This window comes from Trachurus trachurus, assembly GCF_905171665.1.
Source record: "Trachurus trachurus genome assembly, chromosome: 5".
Classification (NCBI taxonomy): domain Eukaryota; kingdom Metazoa; phylum Chordata; class Actinopteri; order Carangiformes; family Carangidae; genus Trachurus; species Trachurus trachurus.
Genome location: NC_139896.1, coordinates 2,544,367 through 2,564,364, shown reverse-complemented (window position 1 = coordinate 2,564,364; position 19,998 = coordinate 2,544,367). Strand labels below are relative to the sequence as shown.

Below are 19,998 nucleotides of genomic sequence, written 5' to 3'. Positions count from 1 at the left end.
CTATAGAGTGTTTGGCCTGAAACACGGGTCTGTCAGTCACTCTGCTCTGCTCTGAGCCCAGGAGAAAACTTTCCTTGTATCCTACAACCTTTATCCAATGAGGAGAGAGAACGGCATAAAGGGGCAGTCCTCTCTGTGTGTGCAGCCAAGGGATGCGCCTGAATGTGGTGACGTAGGGACGAGGACCAATAGATCCATGACGAGGGCGGGGGCTGCTAACTCCATCGGCTGACAAAACGTTATGGTGCGTTCAAGGCAGCCCGTTTTTCCGACCTGTGAAGTGGTACCAGTTCGATCTGGTACGAGTTCACGGGTCAGAAGTTACGAGTGGCCGTTATAGTGACTTTCACAGGTAAAACAGGAAGGAAAAACACGAGTGGGTTGCCTGGAACGCTACAAAGTCGTAAGTTGTGACCTGAAGCTGTAATTTACGGTTTCAAAAGCCTGCCTGGAACGCAGCATTAGCCAAAACGACCGGATCACTTACTTCTGCTTTAAGATACGATAATAAAGTTCCCATCATGCACACAGAATAAATCCACAGCGGTATCTTTACTTGAAGCGGCGTTTCCCTCCGTCTCGGTGTCTGACGTCCTGAGCTGCTCGATGCTGATGTCCAGGACGTCGTCGTCGTTGTGTTCTTCCTCCTCGATCGTCCTCAGCTTGTCCGGCTCCTCCTCCTCCTCCACCGTTTCCTTTCTGCTTCGTCCTCGTCTCGTCGTCGCAGGTTGTTTCTTCTCGTCCTCGGACGACGACGTGGTCGGGACCAGGGCCGCGGTTTTCTTCGCCCTGGTTTGTCTCGTCTTGGGAGGGGCTTTCTTCTCTGCCGGTGGATCCACTGCTGTTGCTGTTGTTGTTGCTGTTGTTGTTGTTGTAGTTGTTTTAGTTCTCCTCGTGGTCGGCTGCTTTTTAGCCACCTGGGCTTTCTCTTTTGTCTCCGACTCAGAGTCGCTCTCATCGCTGAACTCCACCTGTGTTAAAAAAACGTAAAAAAAAAAATATATATCATATCATTTCATAACCATGTTTCTTTAAAGATGAACTCTCCAAGTCTGGTCTCTCCTCCTCTGTGTCTCCAACCCTCCTCTCCTCCATGTGCATTTTGTGTTTCTTTTATTTTTTATTTTTTGTCATTTACTTTTTATTGGTTTTGACTTTACATGTTTTTTGTTTCTTTTAAACACCGGTGAAACTTAGAAGGGACAGCTCAAAGAATCTGGAATCTGTCATTACAGGTGGCAGCCCACCATAAATTACAATAAAGGACATGCAAATATTTGCTTTGCAAGTTGATTCACAGTGTACGCCCCTAAATTTTCTGCTTGCACTGCTTAAAAAAAAGGGATAATTCAACATTTTGGCAAATTGGCCCATTGCCATAATCCCTATAGTCATAGCAGTAGCAGGTTCGTTACCTTTATTTGTTGGTGCAAGCTATTTTTAGAACGGCGGAGCAGAGCCGCGAGCTGCTCAGAGCTACGCTACGGAGGCTCATTATGGGATTTCTTGGTTTCCCTCATCAAACTCATCAAATACAAAATCCAACAACTCCACAACGCTCTGGTGGACAAGTTGTGACCTGCACATTCACCACGCTATGAGATAACACAACGTTACCACACAGAGTTGTTTTAGAGGAAAATGCAGAGACTGTTGATGAAAAACTGTCCCTGAAGGCAACGTGCATCAGGGGTTTTGCATGAATTTCCCTCTAAAACAACTCTGTGTGGTAACGTTGTGTTATTATCTCATAGCGTGGTGAATGTGCAGCTCACAACTTGTCCACCAGAGCGTTGTGGAGTTGTTGGATTGTGTATTTGATGAGTTTGATGAGGGAAACCAAGAAATCCCATAATGAGCCTCCGTAGCGTAGCTCTGAGCAGCTCACGGCTCTGCTCCGCCGTTCTAAAAATAGCTTGCACCGACAATTAAAGGTAATTAACCTACTGCTATGACTATAGGGATTATGGCAATGGGCCAATTTGCCAAAATGTTGAACTATCCCTTTAAGTCTGGGTGTTTAATTAAGGTAAAAATGTAGCATTAGTTCCTCTTTAAATAATAAAACCTGCATGTGATGAGATTCGTACCTTGAAACGTGATTTCTTGGTGCGTCTCGGAGCGGCGGGAACAGCTTGAGTTTTCTCCTGAACCGGCGACAGCTCCTCGTACACACGAAACTCGAGCTTGGACGCCGTCTTCTGTGATTTCTGCCCCGACGCCGGAGCTTTAACCCTCAGCTTCTGAACGGGGGTGAACGCCAGAGTCGGCACCACGGTGTTGAAGTCGAAGGAGCCGAGGTCTTTGGGTTTCGACTTCACGGCGACCGGCGTCATGGGAACCGGTCTCTTCGCCCTGGAGGAGCTCGTCGCTTCAGTCTTGGGTTTGACGGCTTTGACCTTCTTCGGCTCCTTTGTTTTGTCGGGAACGTCCGTGTTTTTACTCGAGTCTTTAGACTTTTTAACCACCGACGACGAAGAAGGAGCCGTCTTCTGCTCCGATTTCACATCTTTCCCGCCTTTTGTTCCGGTCCAGGTCCAGACGTTGGAGAAGAGCTCCTCCGGGTTGCAGCCCTGTGGGAGAAAAAATAGATTTTTACATCAAATTTTTTTTTTTTTTTCAAAAATCGATTTTTTTTTCAAAAATGCACATTGCACAATATTTTAAAAAAAATTAAAAAAAAAAAAATCGATTTTTTTTCTAAAGAATTATTTTTTTCAGATTTTTTTCTTTCTTTCTTTAAAAAAATATATCGATTTTTGAAAAAAAAAGAAAAAAAGAAAAGAAAATCGATTTCAAGATTTTTTTTTCTAAAAAATTATAAAAAAAAAAATAATTTTTCGATTCGATTTAAATCTATTAATTTTATTCTATTAGATTTTTTCTAAAAAAAAAGAAGCTTTTTTTTATAATTTATAATTATAATTTTTAAATAATTTTTTTTATAATATCGTAAAAAAAAAGCATTTTTTTTTTTTATTATATTGTGCAATGTGCATTTGTTCGCCTTTTACAGAGAGTCCAGGTTTTGAAAAGGGTTTAAGTTCACTTTATAATGGAATATGTTAATTTATAGGCTCCTACAGTATTTGTGTGCAGATAAATGTTAAAATGTAGCAGTTTACCTCAGTCTATATCTCATTTTGTTTTTTCTATACTCTTTTATTTTTGCCTCTTGCAGTCCAGGCTTTTGAAAAGAGAGTAAACATACAGGTATTGCTGCTGAATAAATCTTAAAAACGGACTTACATGTGATGTGTATGTGTAGACAATCATAATCATTCAACTGTTTCACTGGTGTTAAAAATGCTAAAACTAAAAATCAAGAAAATCGGCAATATCGTAGAATCGCAATTTAAATCGAATCGGCATCCAAAAAATCGCAGAAGAATCGAATCGAGAGAAAAGCGTTGTCATCCCAGCCCCTACCTGTTTGGCGGCCAAGGTGATCAGCGACGCGACGGCTTTAGTGGCCATGAGTCCTGCTCTCACCGGCCTCAACGCCGGCGACGGAGACGAATCGACAAACGCCAAACCGGCTTCCAGGACTTTCCACACGCCGCCGCCGCTGACCTTGCTGAGCCGCGGCTCGAGCCCGGTCAGCGCCATGGAGAGGTAAACACGGCCGACCAGGTCCTGCATCAGCGAGGGTTTAGACGTCGGGGAGGAGGAAGAGGAGGAGGAGGAGGAGGAAGAGAGTTTATCGGAGCCACAAGGAGGGAAGAGTTTCGTTAGTTTGGCGCCGAGCTTGGCCGTGACGCTCTTGCATCGAGCCAACGCCGCTGACCGCAGCTTCGGTGCGACCTTGGCGTCGTCGTGGGGGTGGAGCTGCAGCTGCAGGACGAGGTCGGCCTGCGCGGCGGCCCAGCGGGCGGTGGCGCGGCCCAGGCACGGCTCGGAGCAGCAGGGGCAGGGACAGTCGGCGGCGTGCGCCAGCGAGGAGAGCCAGCGCTGTGGCCGCGGCTTCAGAGGCGGCGAGCAGCTCGGGTCCGAGGCCGAGGCCACGACGCCGACGGGTTCTGAGGTGATCCACCGGGTGCTGAGGACGTCCTGCAGCTCGTCGTCCACGCCGCGGAGAGGAGACTGGCACCGCTGAGCCGGACGACCTTTCCTCGGTTTGATTTTCACTCCCGGTTTCTGCACCTGGTCGGAAAAATCTGAGAAAAAAAACACACACAAAAAAAAAAATCTGTCATGAAGCTCAAGAATCACGACAGATATGATTAAATATTTACAGTTTTTCTCATTTGCTAAAACTCTAAACCCTGTTGTCTGAACCAAATGCTCAGTTGCCTGATTGAATCAGTCAAAACCATAAACACTTTTCACCTGTTTAGACTTTAACACCTGTGTTGCAAAATGCTGAGCTCAGGTGGCAAAAGTCAAACACAACTAAAGCACAGGTGTCACCGGTTGAACACAACAACTCAAAATGGATCACACTTGTGTCCAATGATGTGAGGGAACATATAATACTGTACTGTAATAAGCCAGTTCAGGATGAAGTCCTGTGGCCTGATGCAGTACGGAGAAATGATGCTGTGGCTGAGTTATGCACTTCTCATTTCTATATTTTTTTTTACTTTTTTTTTTGTACAAGTGCTAAATGCATAAGATTTGTTTTTGTTTTTTTACTATGTACAAGTGCAAAATGCACAGGTTTTTAGTTTTGCAACATGCATTTAGCTACAGTGAACGCTAAACATTTATTTCTACAGCTTCATGTCCTGAGCGTTGTGTTTTCTATTTGTCTATGTAGTGTTTAGTGACTGCTCAGTAGTGTTTTAATTTTGATTGAGTCAGTTTTGAGCACAGATTGAACTGTTTTGAGGTGAAAGTTTGGTTTTGCAAGAAGAGTCTGAGGTTTTGTACAATTGGGGTTTGTGTTCACAGTTTAGAGAGAAGGAGAGCAGCTTTCCAGAAATGTGTCTTAGCAATCGAGAAAAACTGATATATTTCAAACTGGGGATGAGAGATCTGCATGAAAACTTCAAAAACACACAAACACAAAACAGAAATTTTAACACAATTTACAGAAAATTACAATTCAGTTGACTTATAATAATAAACAGTAACATAATAAACAGACAGTATCATCGCTACACAACTTCACTGAAGGTCACAGATGTTCTGTGAATCTTTAGCTGTGTTTTTAAGGTAGATGTAGGTACTTTATTAATCACTCAGGGGGAAATTTCAATGTCACAGCCCAAAATACATTTAAAATACACAAAAAACAATACAAATACATTAAAAAGGACACGTACCTGTGCAGAGCTCCAGCAGGTTTCTGACTTTGTCTAAATCGATCCTACTCTCCTCTCTCTCCCCCTGCATCAGCTCCAGCTCGGCTTTCATCACCAGCAGCTCAGCACATCTAAAAAAAACGTGAGTAAAGAGAATAAAGAGTAAAAAGAGTACGTAAAATGGTATAAAGAAAAAGATTAAACTCCATTAAGAAAACTAAACACAGGTTGATCTTGTACAGTGTTTATACAGGGTATATACAGGAATCTTGAAGTTAATTTTAATACCTTTTTAAGACTTTTTCAAGACCTTCTCAATATTTTTCAACACCTCACCGCCACTTCAAGCTGTAACCATTTACATCAGTGACACTTTTAACTTAACAATTCTAGTTTGTGATAAAGACTATAGACCACTATGATACAACAGTATTCAAAATAGGCTGGGATAATAAATAAAAGGCAAAGTTTATCAAAAAAAAAAACATTGCTCCACTCTCAAAAAACAATCTTGTTTTCTTTTTTTATGTACCGGTTCATCTTTGTTTTTGTTTTTTAAATGAATAAATTCACACACTTTTACAATGTTTTTTAGGTCTCAAACTCTTGGACAGCTAATTCAGAAAAAATACCTTCAAAATTTAAGACTTTATAAAGTCATGAAAAGACTTTTTAATACTTTTTAAGGGTCTTAATTTTCCCCAAATTGATTTATCACCTTTTAATACTTTTCAAGACCCCGCGGATACCCTGTAATATTCAGCTGCATCCTGGGACAGTTTAAATGTATTTTATGTTGAGCCATAACTGAATGAGCATTTGGTAAAAAAATTAATTCAGTTAGTACAGCAGTTTAAAGTTACACCTGTACAATTCAACTGTGAATACACTTTTGAACCCTTTTAAATATAAAAACCAGTAAATCACAAAAACAGCAAATCAATGACAGTCTATAATAAATTGTACAAAAATCTTCATAAAATCCAGATTCGCTAGACAATGAAGTGTAACTCAGCAGGTGAGCATTTTAATTACTAAGTAAAATAAAAGTACACCGTCTACATACTCCACATTTAAATTATATCAACTGCTCCCAGTTAAATCTACAGATTCTGTAAATATGCTTAGAGATTGTTTACTGTAAGTAACTTTCACAGTTCGTCTTCACTATTTTTACATCTTCACCCACTAACGAGTGTGAGAGAGAGAGAGGAAGAAAAGCTCTGAATCTCTTGGGGAGAAGCTGTTTGGCGCCACCTGCTGGTTTGCATGTATAAATGTCTTTAATGGTCTTTTTCAGACTTTTGTGTGTCTGCGTTGTGTGTGTGTGTGTGTGTGTGTGTGTGTGTGTGTGTGTGTGTGTGTGTGTGTGTGTGTGTGTGTGTGTGTGTGTGTGTGTGTGTACGTACTGGCTGAGCGCCTGCAGCTTGATGGCCAGTTTCAGCGCCTCCAGACACTGCAGTCTGGCGTCGTTAACGGCTCCACAGCTGCTGCGGACAGAAACCATCTTCATGGAGCAGCTCAGCAGCTCAGAGAGCAGCTGCCACTTCAGCACCAGGTTTCCTCCTGCAAGAGGACAAGAAGAAGGAGAAGAAGGAGAAGAAGGAGAAGAAGGAGATAAATGACAGAGGAAGATATAAAAACATGCAAGTGAGGGATTTTCAGGGTTTTTTTTCCTCCAAAGAAGCGAGTAAGACGTTCTTACGTACCTTGGTCGATGAAGCGAATGTCAGAGCTGCTGCTGCTGCTGCTGCTGCTGGTCCCGTACAGGCCTTTCCCCACCAGCGTGACCATCAGGCTGCACAGAAGCTTCAGACTCTCATACAGAGCCGAGTCCGGGCTGGAGAAACCTGAAACACACAAACACAGGGCCACACCATGAGATTAAATACTTATTAATGAAATAAAATAAAATAAAATAAAATAAAAAGGCATGTTAATATATTGCAGCTCTGGGAAAAAAATGAAGAGACCACTTCAAAATGATGAGTTTCTCTGGTTTTTACTATTTATAGGTTTGTGTTCGAGTAAAATTAACATTTCTGTTTCATTTTGTAAACTATTGATAAACTGAAATTAAAATATTGTCATATAGAGAGTTTATTGGCAGAAAATAGGTCACAAACTAGTCAAAATAACCAAAAATATTAAGTCTTGTGAGACCTTGAATAATAATAACGCAAAGAAAACATGTTTATATTCTTTCCTAAACGACACAACACAAATATTTTAACTTAAGAAGAGTTTATAAATCAGTTTTGATGGGATAATGTCAATGTTTAATCCCAGCAGTGGTTTTTATAATCTTCCTATAAAACCAGATGTGGTTCAGGTGATCGATCACCTCATCAGTGTCTCATTAAAGGGCAATTCTGGGCAAATTCAACATTCAACAACATTTTAGGTCTAAAAGAAGTAGAACGAGTTGTGTTTGTGTTTAAACTGGAATGAAACGAGTGCCGTACATGTTAGAGATGCTTTTTAAGAAACATTTGTGAAAGTGGTCTCTTAGCTGTATGATATGTATGATATGAAGTGTTGCAGCAGCTTGTCCTTACCGTGCTGCGTGATGCGGCTGCGTTGGGCCTGAGGCAGAGCGGCCGTGTCCAGAGTCAGGAAGCAGCTGCAGCTCTGCAGCACCTGAGCTCGCAGCAGGTACCAGCTCTTCGACTGACGCTGCTCGTTCACTTCTTTAAGCACCAGACACAGGTAGGACACGCCCTGACTCACCTGCAACAGCCACAGAGGAGAGAGGAGAGGAGGGATTTAATGAAGGAGAAGGAGAGGAAATCATCCTGTTCCAGAAAATATAAAGTAGTGGTGATGAAGTTACGGTATTTCGTCAGATAGTGACTGGGGCCTTGATTTACCACAAAATCCCAGAGTTAACAGGCCCTTATTGGAGGCAGAGAGGCCTTTATTTATAATTCCCTCTGTTTTATAAGTATATTTCCTCATATTTTAATATGGGGCCACCTTATTTCCTGTTTTCCTTCCATTCGCTCTGTTCATTTTTACACATTAGTGACCGTATGCAACAATAAGATCATTGTTCAGGAGTTTTTTTTTAGATTTTTTGTTTTTCCCGGCCTGTTTCTAGGGTCGTCCTTTATATTTGTCTGTGTAAACAAACCTGGCTATTATAAGAGATGATTGAATACCAGCTGATAATTTAGGGAAATACAGGATATAGATAGAGCTGTATCATTATGGAATGACCTACCTCCATATCTACGCTGTAGCAGGCATAACAAATTTGTCTTTAAAAAGAAACTTAAACTTTATTTAAAAATGTAAATTGACAACAGCATTGGAAGGCAAGTATTTTAGTAGCTTTTTGTTAATCTAATAGTTTTTTCCTTAAATTGTTTTGTGTTTTTTGTTTTGTTTTGTTACATTGGATTAATTTCTGGCTTGTAGGTTTTTATATGTATATTATATGTTTCATGGGGATCCCAGGAAGATCAGCTGAATGCTACAGCATCAGTTAATGGGAATCCGTAATAAAATAAATTTTAAAAACTGGTATGTGTGTAAAGGTTGTGTACCTGTCCAGTGCTGTAACAGTACTGAGCCTTCAGCAGCACAGCGAGCATGGAGAGGGAAGACGGTCCGTCAGTGGTGGAATCAGCAGCGAGATGTTCTTCTGCTTGTTCCAACTGGGTCTAAAAAACAGGAACAATTAAAGAACAATTACGCGTATAATCAAAAAAATATGGCCGATAAATTCCAGTTCCCTTATTGGTATGAATGAATGAATGAATGAAGAATCGTTACCAAAGCCAGATCAGAGGCACCGAGCTCCAGAAGGAGGCTGGCTGACTGACAGAGAGCGCTGGCACAACCGTGGGCGTCACCAAGGAGACGTGAAAGTCCGACAGCGAGTTGGTAAGCTTCCAACGCCTTCAGAGGCTGCAACGGCAAATACGGAGGTTTTAATTAATTTTAGAAGCAAAAAAGAGATCACTTAGAATCATGTTATCTAATCTGGTAATTAAACTAAGACAAAAAATAGGCTTTTTCTACTTTTTTCACTGCAGGAAGAAACTTATTGAGGCAACTTTTATGTCAGTTTTAGACTATGGAGACATTTTATACAGACATGCATCAGCTACAACTTTACATCCACTTCAGCCCTGAGGTTTATTACTGGCCACAGCTACAACACTCATCACTGTGACTTGTATTATAAAGTTGGATGGCCTTCACTATCTACTCTAACAGGCGTGATCGACACTGGATTTTATTTATTTTTAAAGCTCTCACTGGTCTCTTACCATCTTATATTAACTCACTAGTATCTTTTATCAATAGGACAATTTAAAACCATAACTACATCTTATTTTACCTCTAACTGCTCCTGCTTTTAACTACACTTACTGTATGTTTCAATTTGTCCTTGTCACCTTTAACTTCCGGTATTCTGTTATGCTTTTGTATGTTTCAAATGTTTTGTTTTTATTTCTGTCCTTATATGTTTTGTGTTTAATCTCGGCTATATTGTATGTAATGAGGTTACTCCTCAACATACTGTATCTCCGAGTTTAAATAAAGGTTATGAAATTAAATGAAATGGTTGCCTACATCTTCTTGTCTTCTTACCTTCCCCATGAGTCTGAAGAGAGCTGCAGCCAGAGCGACGGAGCTGCAGGTCTGTTTGTGGTTCCTGACCGAGGGCAGAGTCGGAGTCTTCAGGAGAGCAGACCACTCGTCCAGCGCTCGCTCCAAAGGTTTGCACAACTCTTAAAAATAGATAAAATAATGAATGGGAGGTAATCATGAGGAGGTTTTTTCGGACACCTGGAGAAACTGTGGTCCACACATTGGCAACCAGACCCACATATCATTTGGTTTTGCCCACGAAACTGAAAACATTCTGGGAAGAAATGTTTGAAAAAAGTGGACAAATATATTACAACAGACCCAACGCTGGTTCTATTAGGTCTATCACCAAAGGGCATCGATGGAAAAGCCAAAAAAATATCGTCTACAGATACTACAACTACTAACAATGGCAATTAAATGTATTACAGTAAGGTGGTTAAAGCCCGACCCTTCAACTTACAATATGTGGACTGAGAAAATAAAGGAAATGTATCAAATGGAACAAATAACATACTGCCTGAGACTTCAAAAAGATATATTAATTATAAGGTGGAGTCCTGCCATGGTTATACTATCACAGTGAGGAACCCCTTTATACGTTTTGAATCCAATCTATATTATTAATCTTATATTTTTTATTCTATTTTGTTTTATTTCACTTTATTTATTTCTGTTATTAGAGTCTCTGTCTCCTTTGTTGTGTCCTAATTGTTATCCTGTCCCTAAAGCTCTCCATTATATTGCATAAATGAGTAAAAAAAAAAGAAAAAAAAGAAAAGATGAAATAATGTTTTATCATTAAACACAGAGCCAGCAAGTAATGAGCAGTTACAATAGATATATCATAATAAAGGATAACATGAGAGAAGTGTCTCGTACTGTTCTCTGCAGCCAGGTTGAAGTGCAGGCCTTCGTAGACCTGGATGTTGTCCTGCGTCTTCTGCTTGTCTTCATAATCAAAGTCATTGGTTCCTATGGGGTTGGACACACGTCGAGTCTGTTCACGCAGCTCTCGCAGCTTTTTGTCCTTCTCAATGCCCTGGACACAAACACAAACACAAACAAACAGTGGTGTTTATTATTTATTTATCAATGCATCACCCACCTTGATGAGACTGTTTTATTGCGTCCCAATAAATAAAATGACATTGTTTTACATGATTTTGGAGTTACGTAGAGGAAACTCACGTCCTGCAGGTTCTTCTCTAGAGTGCAGATGTAGAGCCACAGTAAAGCATGAGCCTTGTCGTCCTTCAGTCTGTGAGCGTTGTCCGCCGTCTCTGCTTCTTCTTCAAGCAGCCGCAAAGCTTCATGGGTAAAATCGACGGCCGAGCTGTGGAATTACAGAGAAACATAATGAAGAATATTCAACAAAACTATGGTTTAGCGACGTGTCTTCCTCTTGCTCACTCAGTTTTTCATTTGTTTCTCACATGTTTGCATATGAACCAACATATCAGATTGGATATTCACAACGGAGACAACAAAAACAGGGTATATACACAGGAATCTTGAAGTTAATTCTAATACCTTTTAAGACTTTTTCAAGACCTTCTCAATATTTTTCAATACCTCACCACCACTTCAAGCTGTATCCATCAGTGACACTTTAAACTAACAGTTTTAGTTTGTGATAAAGACCATAGACCACTATGATACAACAGAATTCATCAAAGTTTATCAAAAACAAAACAAAACATTGCTCCACTCTCAAAAAACAAAAACGATAATCGTCTTTTCTTTTTCATGTACCAGTTCATCTTTGTTTTTTAATAAAATGAATAAATTCACACACTTTTACAATGTTTTTTAGGACTCAAACTCTTGGACAGCTAATTCAGAAAAAATACCTTCAAAATGTAAGACTTTAAAAAGTTGTGAAAAGACTTTTTAATACTTTTTAAGGGTCTTAATTTTCCCAAAATTGATTTATCACCTTTTAATACTTTTCAAGACCCCGCAGATATCCTGAAAAGGTTTATTTACCAGTCGGTCTGTTCACTGAAATCCTGGAAACACACAACTTGGGCCATCTCGCAGAGGTAGACAGCTCGTAGGTGAGTGTGTGAGCTGTCCTCGTGGCAGATGTCCAGCAGGTCGCAGAGTGTGTTGTAACGCTCCTGAGCCGTGTCTCCGGCCACCTCCTTGTAGGCGTGCAGCTCCTCCTCCAGAAGACGGAGCATCACCGCTTCGTCGGGAACGTCGGCGCCAAAACCGTCATGCAGAGTTCTGTTCCCGGACGACAAAACAGTTTTATGTTTAACCCTTAACCCTTCATTCAGAGTCTATGGTTATTTTCTTCTGTATTTCTGTCTCTTTGTGTATTAATCCTTGTAAAACCTCAGTCCTGTGATGCACAATCCAGTTTTAACATCCTTTTTTTCATGACAACCTGAGCTTTCAGAATATTAACACTGTTAGTGGTGTCATATGAATGTAGAAAAAGCTAGTATATGATCCAAAAAAGAAAGGAAAATAAATTCCAAACATATTTGAAACAGAGAACATATGTATAAACTTCTTTTTAGACACTATATAACTGTTCTTGGGGGTTAGGGGAAAAAGAATAAGGGATTTTATAGGAAGATAATAAAAACCATTGCTGGGATTAAACATCGACATTATCCCACAAAAACTGATTTATAAACTCTTCCTGAGTTAAAATATTCTTGCTGTGTTGTTTTGCTGAAAAGACTTGATATTTTTTGTTATTTAGACATGGTTATGTTATGCCGTTATGCTGCACACAACTGGAACAAACTACCAGCAGAACTGAGATCAGCCCCAACTGTGAGCACCTTTAAATCCAGGTTAAAAACATTTCTCTTTTCATTTGCTAATAGCTGAGCTCTTTTTAAAAACATTATCTATTTTCTTTTACTTTTTTTTGTTCTTCTTTTAACTCTGTGTTTTTTGTTTTCATGCTGTTTTATGCCGTAAAAAAAGTTTTGTATGAAATGCGCTATTTAAATAAAGATGCCTTGCCTTGCCTTATTTAGACTAGTTTAGTCATTTTCAGCCAATAAAAGCTCTAAATGACAATATTTTTATTTCAATTTTGGGAGAAATGTTGTCGGTAGTTGATAGAATAAAACAATTGTTTTTTTAATTTAATTTTACTCAAACACATACCTATAAATAGTAAAACCAGAGAAACTGATCATTTTGAAGTGGTCTCATAATTTTTTTCCAGAGAATTGATGCATATATTTTTAAGTCACTACCCTTTGGCATTCTGGAGATATTCTCGATGAAGTAGAGCATAACCCACGTCGACTTCAGAGAGTTAAATAAAAACAACAACAACTCAAAAGAACCTCAGCGACACAGCCAACAGAAGATCTGGATATAAACACATCCAGGCAGATTTATTCTGAGACCTCAGTAGTTTTTTTTGTCGGTACCTGAGTCGGATGTCGTCCTCGGCGTTTCGCGCTGCATCGGTCTTTGTCTTCACCCACAGAGACACTGGTTCAGACAGATGTGTGGACATTTTGTCCCCCAGAGCTTTGAGCCACAGAATCACCCAGTCCAGCGCCCGGGACAGCTGTCCTGCACGGCGAGAGGTCTGCACCGCCAGCGTGAAGGGTCTGTTCAGCTGGGAGAGGACGACAGAAACAAGACAGGAAGTTCATTTCCACTACGACTCTCCAGGTTTGTTTTAGGTTAAGGCCACTCTAAGACAAATACGTGATATGTAGTAAAAAAGAAAAGATGTTTCTGAAGCTCTTACTCTGTCAACGGAGAGCGAAGCCGGACACTTCTTGCAGAGATCCCTGCAGACGATCTCCACCAGGGTGAAGGCCTGGTCGTAGAGACGACGGTTGTACAACCCACAGGCCAAGTTGCTCACGGCAACGACTACAAGACACACAGTCAACACAGAGAAAGAGAAAAAGTTATATTAATATTACAACATATTAATGTTTATATCTTAGGGAGCAGGTTGGAAACACTCGCATTAATAAAGTAGAGCAGTGATTCCCAACCAGTAGGGAAGGTGGAAACATTTATTAGTTTATTCCCAGGGTGAAAAGTAAATATTCCCATTCATTTCATAATAATCCCATCACTAAAATGGTACCATATGTTACATAAATGTCTTATAATAACAGATGTTTATGATAATATTTTCAAATTTCCAGTCAACTTTTAACATTGATCATAAGGCCTTATGGAATCACACCTTATAAATGCTACTGCTCCATTAATGAATCTGTTCCCTACAGGGCCCTGCCATCAGTCAATGGTCAGGGTCACAAAAAAACATGCTTGGGCACCGGTGGCCCAGCGATGGGCCGCGGATGGGCCGCCGGTGCCACCCTACCACCGGGCTTAACAAGTTTTCTGGGGGAAACTCTGCAACATATAACAGGACCAGACGTGGCGTTGTTTCCTCTTTTCACCTACAGCTCCACTCTCTCTTACTTACACTAACTACTGTTATTGTTGAGGCCAGAGAATTGTGGGATTTGTAGTTTTTGACCAATCCCAGGTTGTGCTCTTTCTGTTTTTGTGATTTTCCTGTATTTTTTTTTTTAGGGGCAAATGCAAGTGAAATGCTCGCCCATGGTGGGCATAAGAACATTTAAGACCTGTCTAAAATTATTTAAGACTTGAACACAATAATTCAACAAATTTAAGACATTTTAAGGCCTAAAATTTAGATTTTCAAATTTTAGACTTTTTAAGACCCCGTGGATACCCTGTTATTTCATATAAAAGTTTAAGTGCATACATATTTTATGATGCTGTGTATTTCAGGTGTAGGTTAATATACACACACCTCAGGAGGCCTGTCATTGATTGGTTAAAACAAGGTAATCAGTAGATGGGAATTAACGTCAGATTTAGTCACGGATCACCTTCAAACTCTCCTTGTCATGATATTTGAATTAATTATACATCAACACCAGCATCTATAAAAACCTGTTGATTTTTATTTATTTTTACAAATATTTTGAAGGCAGACAGATTCTTATTTAGGTATTCAGGAGCCAGTCAAGCCAAAAACATGTAATATGGACCCCCTCGAAACTGAGAAGGCACATCTCAAGGGGCTATCCTGTAAAATAAAGTCAATAAAGTCAATGTTGGGAACCACTGAAGTAGAATTTAATCACCTGCTTTGATGAGGAGACTTTCAGAGGGGAGTTTGTGCAGCTCAGTCATCATCTGTCCAGCTGAGGCCTGGCAGAACAGCAGCACTCGGTCCAGGGCCTCGCTGTTCTCCAGCTAAACACCACAAACCACAGATCACAGCGACACCGTGAGACTGAGAACGTTTAGAGCTGTGGAAACTAGGGCTGACCCGATTATCATATTTTGATAATCGAAGCTTCGCGGACATAAAATCGATTTTAATCGAAGATTCGGCGCCCGGCGGGGTGTGCAATCGCAACGTCTGACGGGGGGTGCGTGAGCAGAAATAATGAAAGTAATGGCAAACAAACACTGCATATCTCCAAAATCAGGCAGGTTTCCAGGCTGCCAAGTAGCCGACTCATTTTAATGTAACAGTTGCCGATGAGAACCGGTGTCAAAAAAGGAAAAAGGAGGAAAAAAATAAAAAAATCGATCACGGACTTTCATGATCCGATTACCATGGCAACGAACGAAGCTTCGAAGCTTCGAATTTTTTGGGTCAGCCCTAGTGGAAACGTGTCGCATCTGTCAGTTTAGCACCATCATCAGCAGATGTTACAGATGTTTCCTCACCTGTGATGCCAGCATGCTCTCATACGCAAACACGAAGCCCTGGTAGAAACTGAAGCAGAGAGTCTGCTGCAGTCTGCTGCCTTCAGCCGGACACGTTGTTGAACTCTATAGAGACAAGAAGCCACACATCAGCATCAGGATATTATATGTACACACACACACATTGAATCGCGAGGCCAGTTAAAGGGATAGTTCACCCAAAATTCCAATTTCATTTCTCATTATCTCCTCCCCCTCATGTGGACTAAGGGCTGGGAGAAGTTTCAGAGTCCTCCGTGGCTTCTCTGAGTTACAGGGGGTCTTGGCGTAGCAGTGCATGTCCATATAACGGTTGCAAATGGATACCAACTGTCTTCGTAACATAAAGACACACCAAAAAACATCCAAATACCTCCATGCTGCTCGTATGTAATGTCCGTCTTGTATTGAAGCCCCGAAATGCGAAATTGTCCCGAAATAAATTAAATAAGTCTATATTTCAAGTTTGTTTTGTAGCGGAAGCTTCTCAAAGGTCCTCTTCCCGGTTAAGCTTGAAACATAGACAATTTCGCATTTCGGGGCTTTCAGGGCGGGAAGAGGACCTTCGAGAAGCTTCCGCTACAAAACAAGCTTGAAATATAGACTTATTTAATTTTTTTCAGGACAATTTCTCATGTCGGGGCTTCAATACAAGACGGACATTACATATGAGCAGCATGGAGGTATTTGGATGTTTTTTGGTGTGTCTTTTTGTTACGAAGACAGTTGGTATCCATTTGCAACCGTCATATGGACATGCACTGCTACGCCGAGACCCCCTGTAACTCAGAGAAGCCACGGAGGACTCTGAAACTTCTCCCAGCCCTTAGTCCACATGAGGGGGAGGAGATAATGAGTGAAATTTCAATTTTGGGTGAACTATCCCTTTTAAACTCAGCCATAACACACACATGAACGTACTATGTACACACACACACAGAAAAGTTTCCCCTCCACTCACCTTCTTCAGTGTTTTTAACATCCTCTCCTGCTGCTCCTCCAGGAAGGAGAACCAGGCCAGGAGGCTCGGAGCAGTTAACCCCTTGTTGTGTCCGTTCTCCACCGCCCACGCCACCAGCGAGCATCCCTCCAGGACGGCGTGCGCCTCGCGGTCCCTCAGGTCACCAGGCAACGCCCGCAGCGCTCTGGCGCTCTCCGTCAGAGCCCGAGCGCTCTCCTCCTCCTCCTCCTCCTTCCCGCCGGCCTTCAGCGCTGCGTGGACTTTTACTCCACACCTTGCTAGCGACAGAGCTGCACACGGACGGTCGGAGCGCCGCCTGACCCTGAGCTCGCTCTCCGTTTCACTCAGGAAGGTGGAGGCGAGGTCGTAGCGTCCGGCTTTACACAGCAGCTTCACCACAATCAGCAGCATCTCAGAAATCACAAACACACGCTGCTCTGACCCGTCGCCACCACCGCCGTTCTCCTCCTCCTTCTCTCTGCAGATTCTGCTGAAAAGCAAGCGCACCTCCTGGAGAAGAAAGGAAGCATCGTCGTTGGTTACGCTTCCACAGCCGCTCTCAAACTCAGCGACGGCGTCTTCTGTGTAAACCAGAGCCTTGGAGACGGGGGGGGGAGCCGTCGTGGTGTTTTCTGTGCCCAGCAGGAGGAGGAAGCTCAGCGCCTGCATCTGGCAGCTGAATTTGACCCGAGGACTCAGAAGTTTCTTGTCTTTGGCAGCAGATACTCCGGTCCAGAGCACCGAGAAGCAGCTCCGCACCAGGACGTCGTAGTCCGACTCCTCGGCCTGTGAACCAGACAGAAGCCACCTTTACATCTGCATTTTTACTACAAATCTGATTACAGGGTATATACATACAAGAATCTTGAAGTTAATTCTAATACCTTTTAAGACTTTTTCAAAATCCTTCTCAATACCTCACCGCCACTTCAAGCTGTAACCATTTACATCAGTGACACTTATAACTTAACAGTTTTAGTTTGTGATAAAGACTATAGACCACTATGATACAACAAAATTCAAAATAGGCTGGGATAATAAATAAAAGGCAAAGTTTATAAAAAAAAAAAAAAACCAACAACACATTGCTCCACTCTCAAAAAACAAAAACAATCTTCTTTTCTTTTTTATGTACCGGTTCATTTTTGTTTTTTAATAAAATGAATAAATTCACACACTTTCACAATGTTTTGGACAGCTAATTCAGAAAAAATACCTTCAAAATGTAAGACTTTATTAGTCCTGAAAAGACTTTTTAAAGGGACAATATGTGACATTTACCCCCATCTAGCGGTGCGGTTGCATGTCGGCACGTATTCTTGCTGTTGCGTTTACGTAAACTCGGGCAGAAGTCAGAAAAACAACACACGCTGCATGTATCAGGATAAACAAGCCTCTATGTAAACAAACGGTCCGCCAGCACGAGGCAAAACAATACAGGCGTGACAATATGTTGTCATGGCGATGTCGTATTGTTTACCTGACCCACGTTTTACCGGCTTTCTCTCGTCGAGTAAAATAACATCCAGTTGGTTTGCCGACGGCGTCACTCACGGCGTCATTCAGGTGTCTGACTGCACCTGAAGGCAACACCAGTGCCTCCGTCCTTCCTCACACTAGCTACACGGTGGTGACAGTTTTAACAGGCGCTGTCTGGAAAACTTTCTCCCCGAGCCGAGAAGCTCCGGCGGCCCGAGTTTGAGGTTACTTACAGCCACGGTGACACTGAACGTAAAACATGGCGATTCAACATGGCAGAGAAGGTTCGGTGAACCCCCCCCTGTATGTTTGTAACGACTTGTAACATCTCATTCTAAGGTACGAGAAAGCGCTCGTTTGTATGCGGGCGCGATTCCACTTCAGTGAAATACGTATTTATGAAAGCGATATTTGATTTTTGTCAATAAAAAGCCAATAAAGTCCCATACTGTCCCTTTAAAGCAGAAGTAAGTGATCCGGTCGTTTTGGCTAATGCTGCGTTCCAGGCAGGCTTTTGAAACCGTAAGTTACAGCTTCAAGTCACAACTTACGACTTTGTAGCGTTCCAGGCAACCCACTCGTGTTTCTCCGACCTGTTTTACCGGTGAAAGTCACTATAACGGCCACTCGTAACTTCTGACCCGTGAACTCGTACCAGATCGAACTGGTACCACTTCACAGGTCGGAAAAACACGAGTTACGAGTTTCCTTGAACGCACCATAACAGTCCTCGTCGCTACGTCACCACATTCACGGCGTTCCTTGGCTGCACACACAGCCCTGCATGCCGTTCTCTCTCCTCATTGGATAAAAACTGTAGGATACGATAAATGTTTTCTCCTCGGCTCAGAGCAGAGCAGAGGGACTGACAGACCCGTGTTTCAGTCCAAACACTCTATGTAAGTGATTGCTGTCGGAAGATATAACTATTTAAGACTTATATGAACACAAATATATCACTTACTTCTGCTTTAAAATTAGCCAACATGATCAACACTGGAGCATTCCCTTTTACAATCTTCAATAATGAATGCTCTCACCATTTCAGTGAGATTTTAAACAGTAGGCCTGGAACAATGAGTTTTAAACCTCACTGGAACAGTTTTGCAGCTATTTCTGAGTTAAACGTTTAACCCCGCCCCGATGTGCATAGCTACTGTAGGTGCAGCAGCAGCGGCTTCTCGGCTGGGAGTGAAACTGTTACTGTTGCTATGTCTGCCAAGCTTTCAGTTTGACAGGGCGTAGCGAGCCAGTCCAGGCCTGTAGCATAGATGTTTACTGTCATGCTGTTGTTGTTCCGCATGTTCCCTTTATCTGATTCTTGCACTTTAGAGCTGATCTATTCTCGTCCTACTTTGTATAATGACAATACATTTCTGATTCTGATTTGGAAGTTAATCTATGAATATCTTTACAACTTTACCGAAGTGCTGAACTTTCCGTCCACCATGACATCCATCCTGCAGACTGTAGGATATAAAAAATGATGTAGGGCTAACCAGCAAATATTTACTTTGTTAGTCTAAATTTATGAGCTTGTGATGCTCTCAGCACTGTGATTCCACATCTGAGTCCTGGTGGTGTTACTGAGGGCTGTAATAAAGGACTGTATAACTTGATGCTTGGCTGATTCTGATCTCTAGCTTCGCCCCAGGGGTCTGTCAAAACATGGATGCTGACAACTCCTCTTAATTTGACTATAGCCTATAGATTAAGCAACAGTAGCCTACAGAACATAATGGGCATAGCTGTGTGTGAGTGATTCTGTCAAAGACAAATATTATAGCCCACATTACGCAAAATTCACCTGTGCACCTTACAGTGTACTATTACTAACTGTACAACATAATGCTCTTAAGTTAGCAAAGCTAGGTGTGAATAATTATCAACTTCAACAGCACTAACCTAAATAATATGACTCACGGACGCGCGCCTCCGCTCTCTCTCGCTCGCTCCTGCGCGTATCCGCCT

At 41.6% G+C, this 19,998-nt stretch overlaps 1 protein-coding gene across 1 annotated transcript in view; it reads right to left on the bottom strand.

The window, feature by feature from the left end:
• LOC310985546 (separin-like) overlaps positions 1-19,486 on the bottom strand; it is a gene marked incomplete at both ends in the record, with an annotated part of 37,786 nt that extends 18,300 nt beyond the window's left edge. Inside the window, 20 exons of the mRNA XM_083971161.1 lie at positions 557-803; positions 918-971; positions 2,091-2,573; positions 3,430-4,157; positions 5,268-5,377; positions 6,656-6,812; positions 6,956-7,096; positions 7,805-7,976; positions 8,795-8,911; positions 9,024-9,158; positions 9,849-9,988; positions 10,731-10,890; positions 11,040-11,184; positions 11,838-12,080; positions 13,256-13,449; positions 13,585-13,712; positions 14,975-15,086; positions 15,570-15,671; positions 16,549-17,334; positions 19,451-19,486. Of these exons, the coding sequence (XP_083827287.1) occupies positions 557-803; positions 918-971; positions 2,091-2,573; positions 3,430-4,157; positions 5,268-5,377; positions 6,656-6,812; positions 6,956-7,096; positions 7,805-7,976; positions 8,795-8,911; positions 9,024-9,158; positions 9,849-9,988; positions 10,731-10,890; positions 11,040-11,184; positions 11,838-12,080; positions 13,256-13,449; positions 13,585-13,712; positions 14,975-15,086; positions 15,570-15,671; positions 16,549-17,334; positions 19,451-19,486 (4,390 nt within the window). The remainder of the gene's footprint in view (positions 1-556; positions 804-917; positions 972-2,090; positions 2,574-3,429; positions 4,158-5,267; positions 5,378-6,655; positions 6,813-6,955; positions 7,097-7,804; positions 7,977-8,794; positions 8,912-9,023; positions 9,159-9,848; positions 9,989-10,730; positions 10,891-11,039; positions 11,185-11,837; positions 12,081-13,255; positions 13,450-13,584; positions 13,713-14,974; positions 15,087-15,569; positions 15,672-16,548; positions 17,335-19,450) is intronic.
• Between the last annotated feature and the right edge of the window lie 512 nt (positions 19,487-19,998).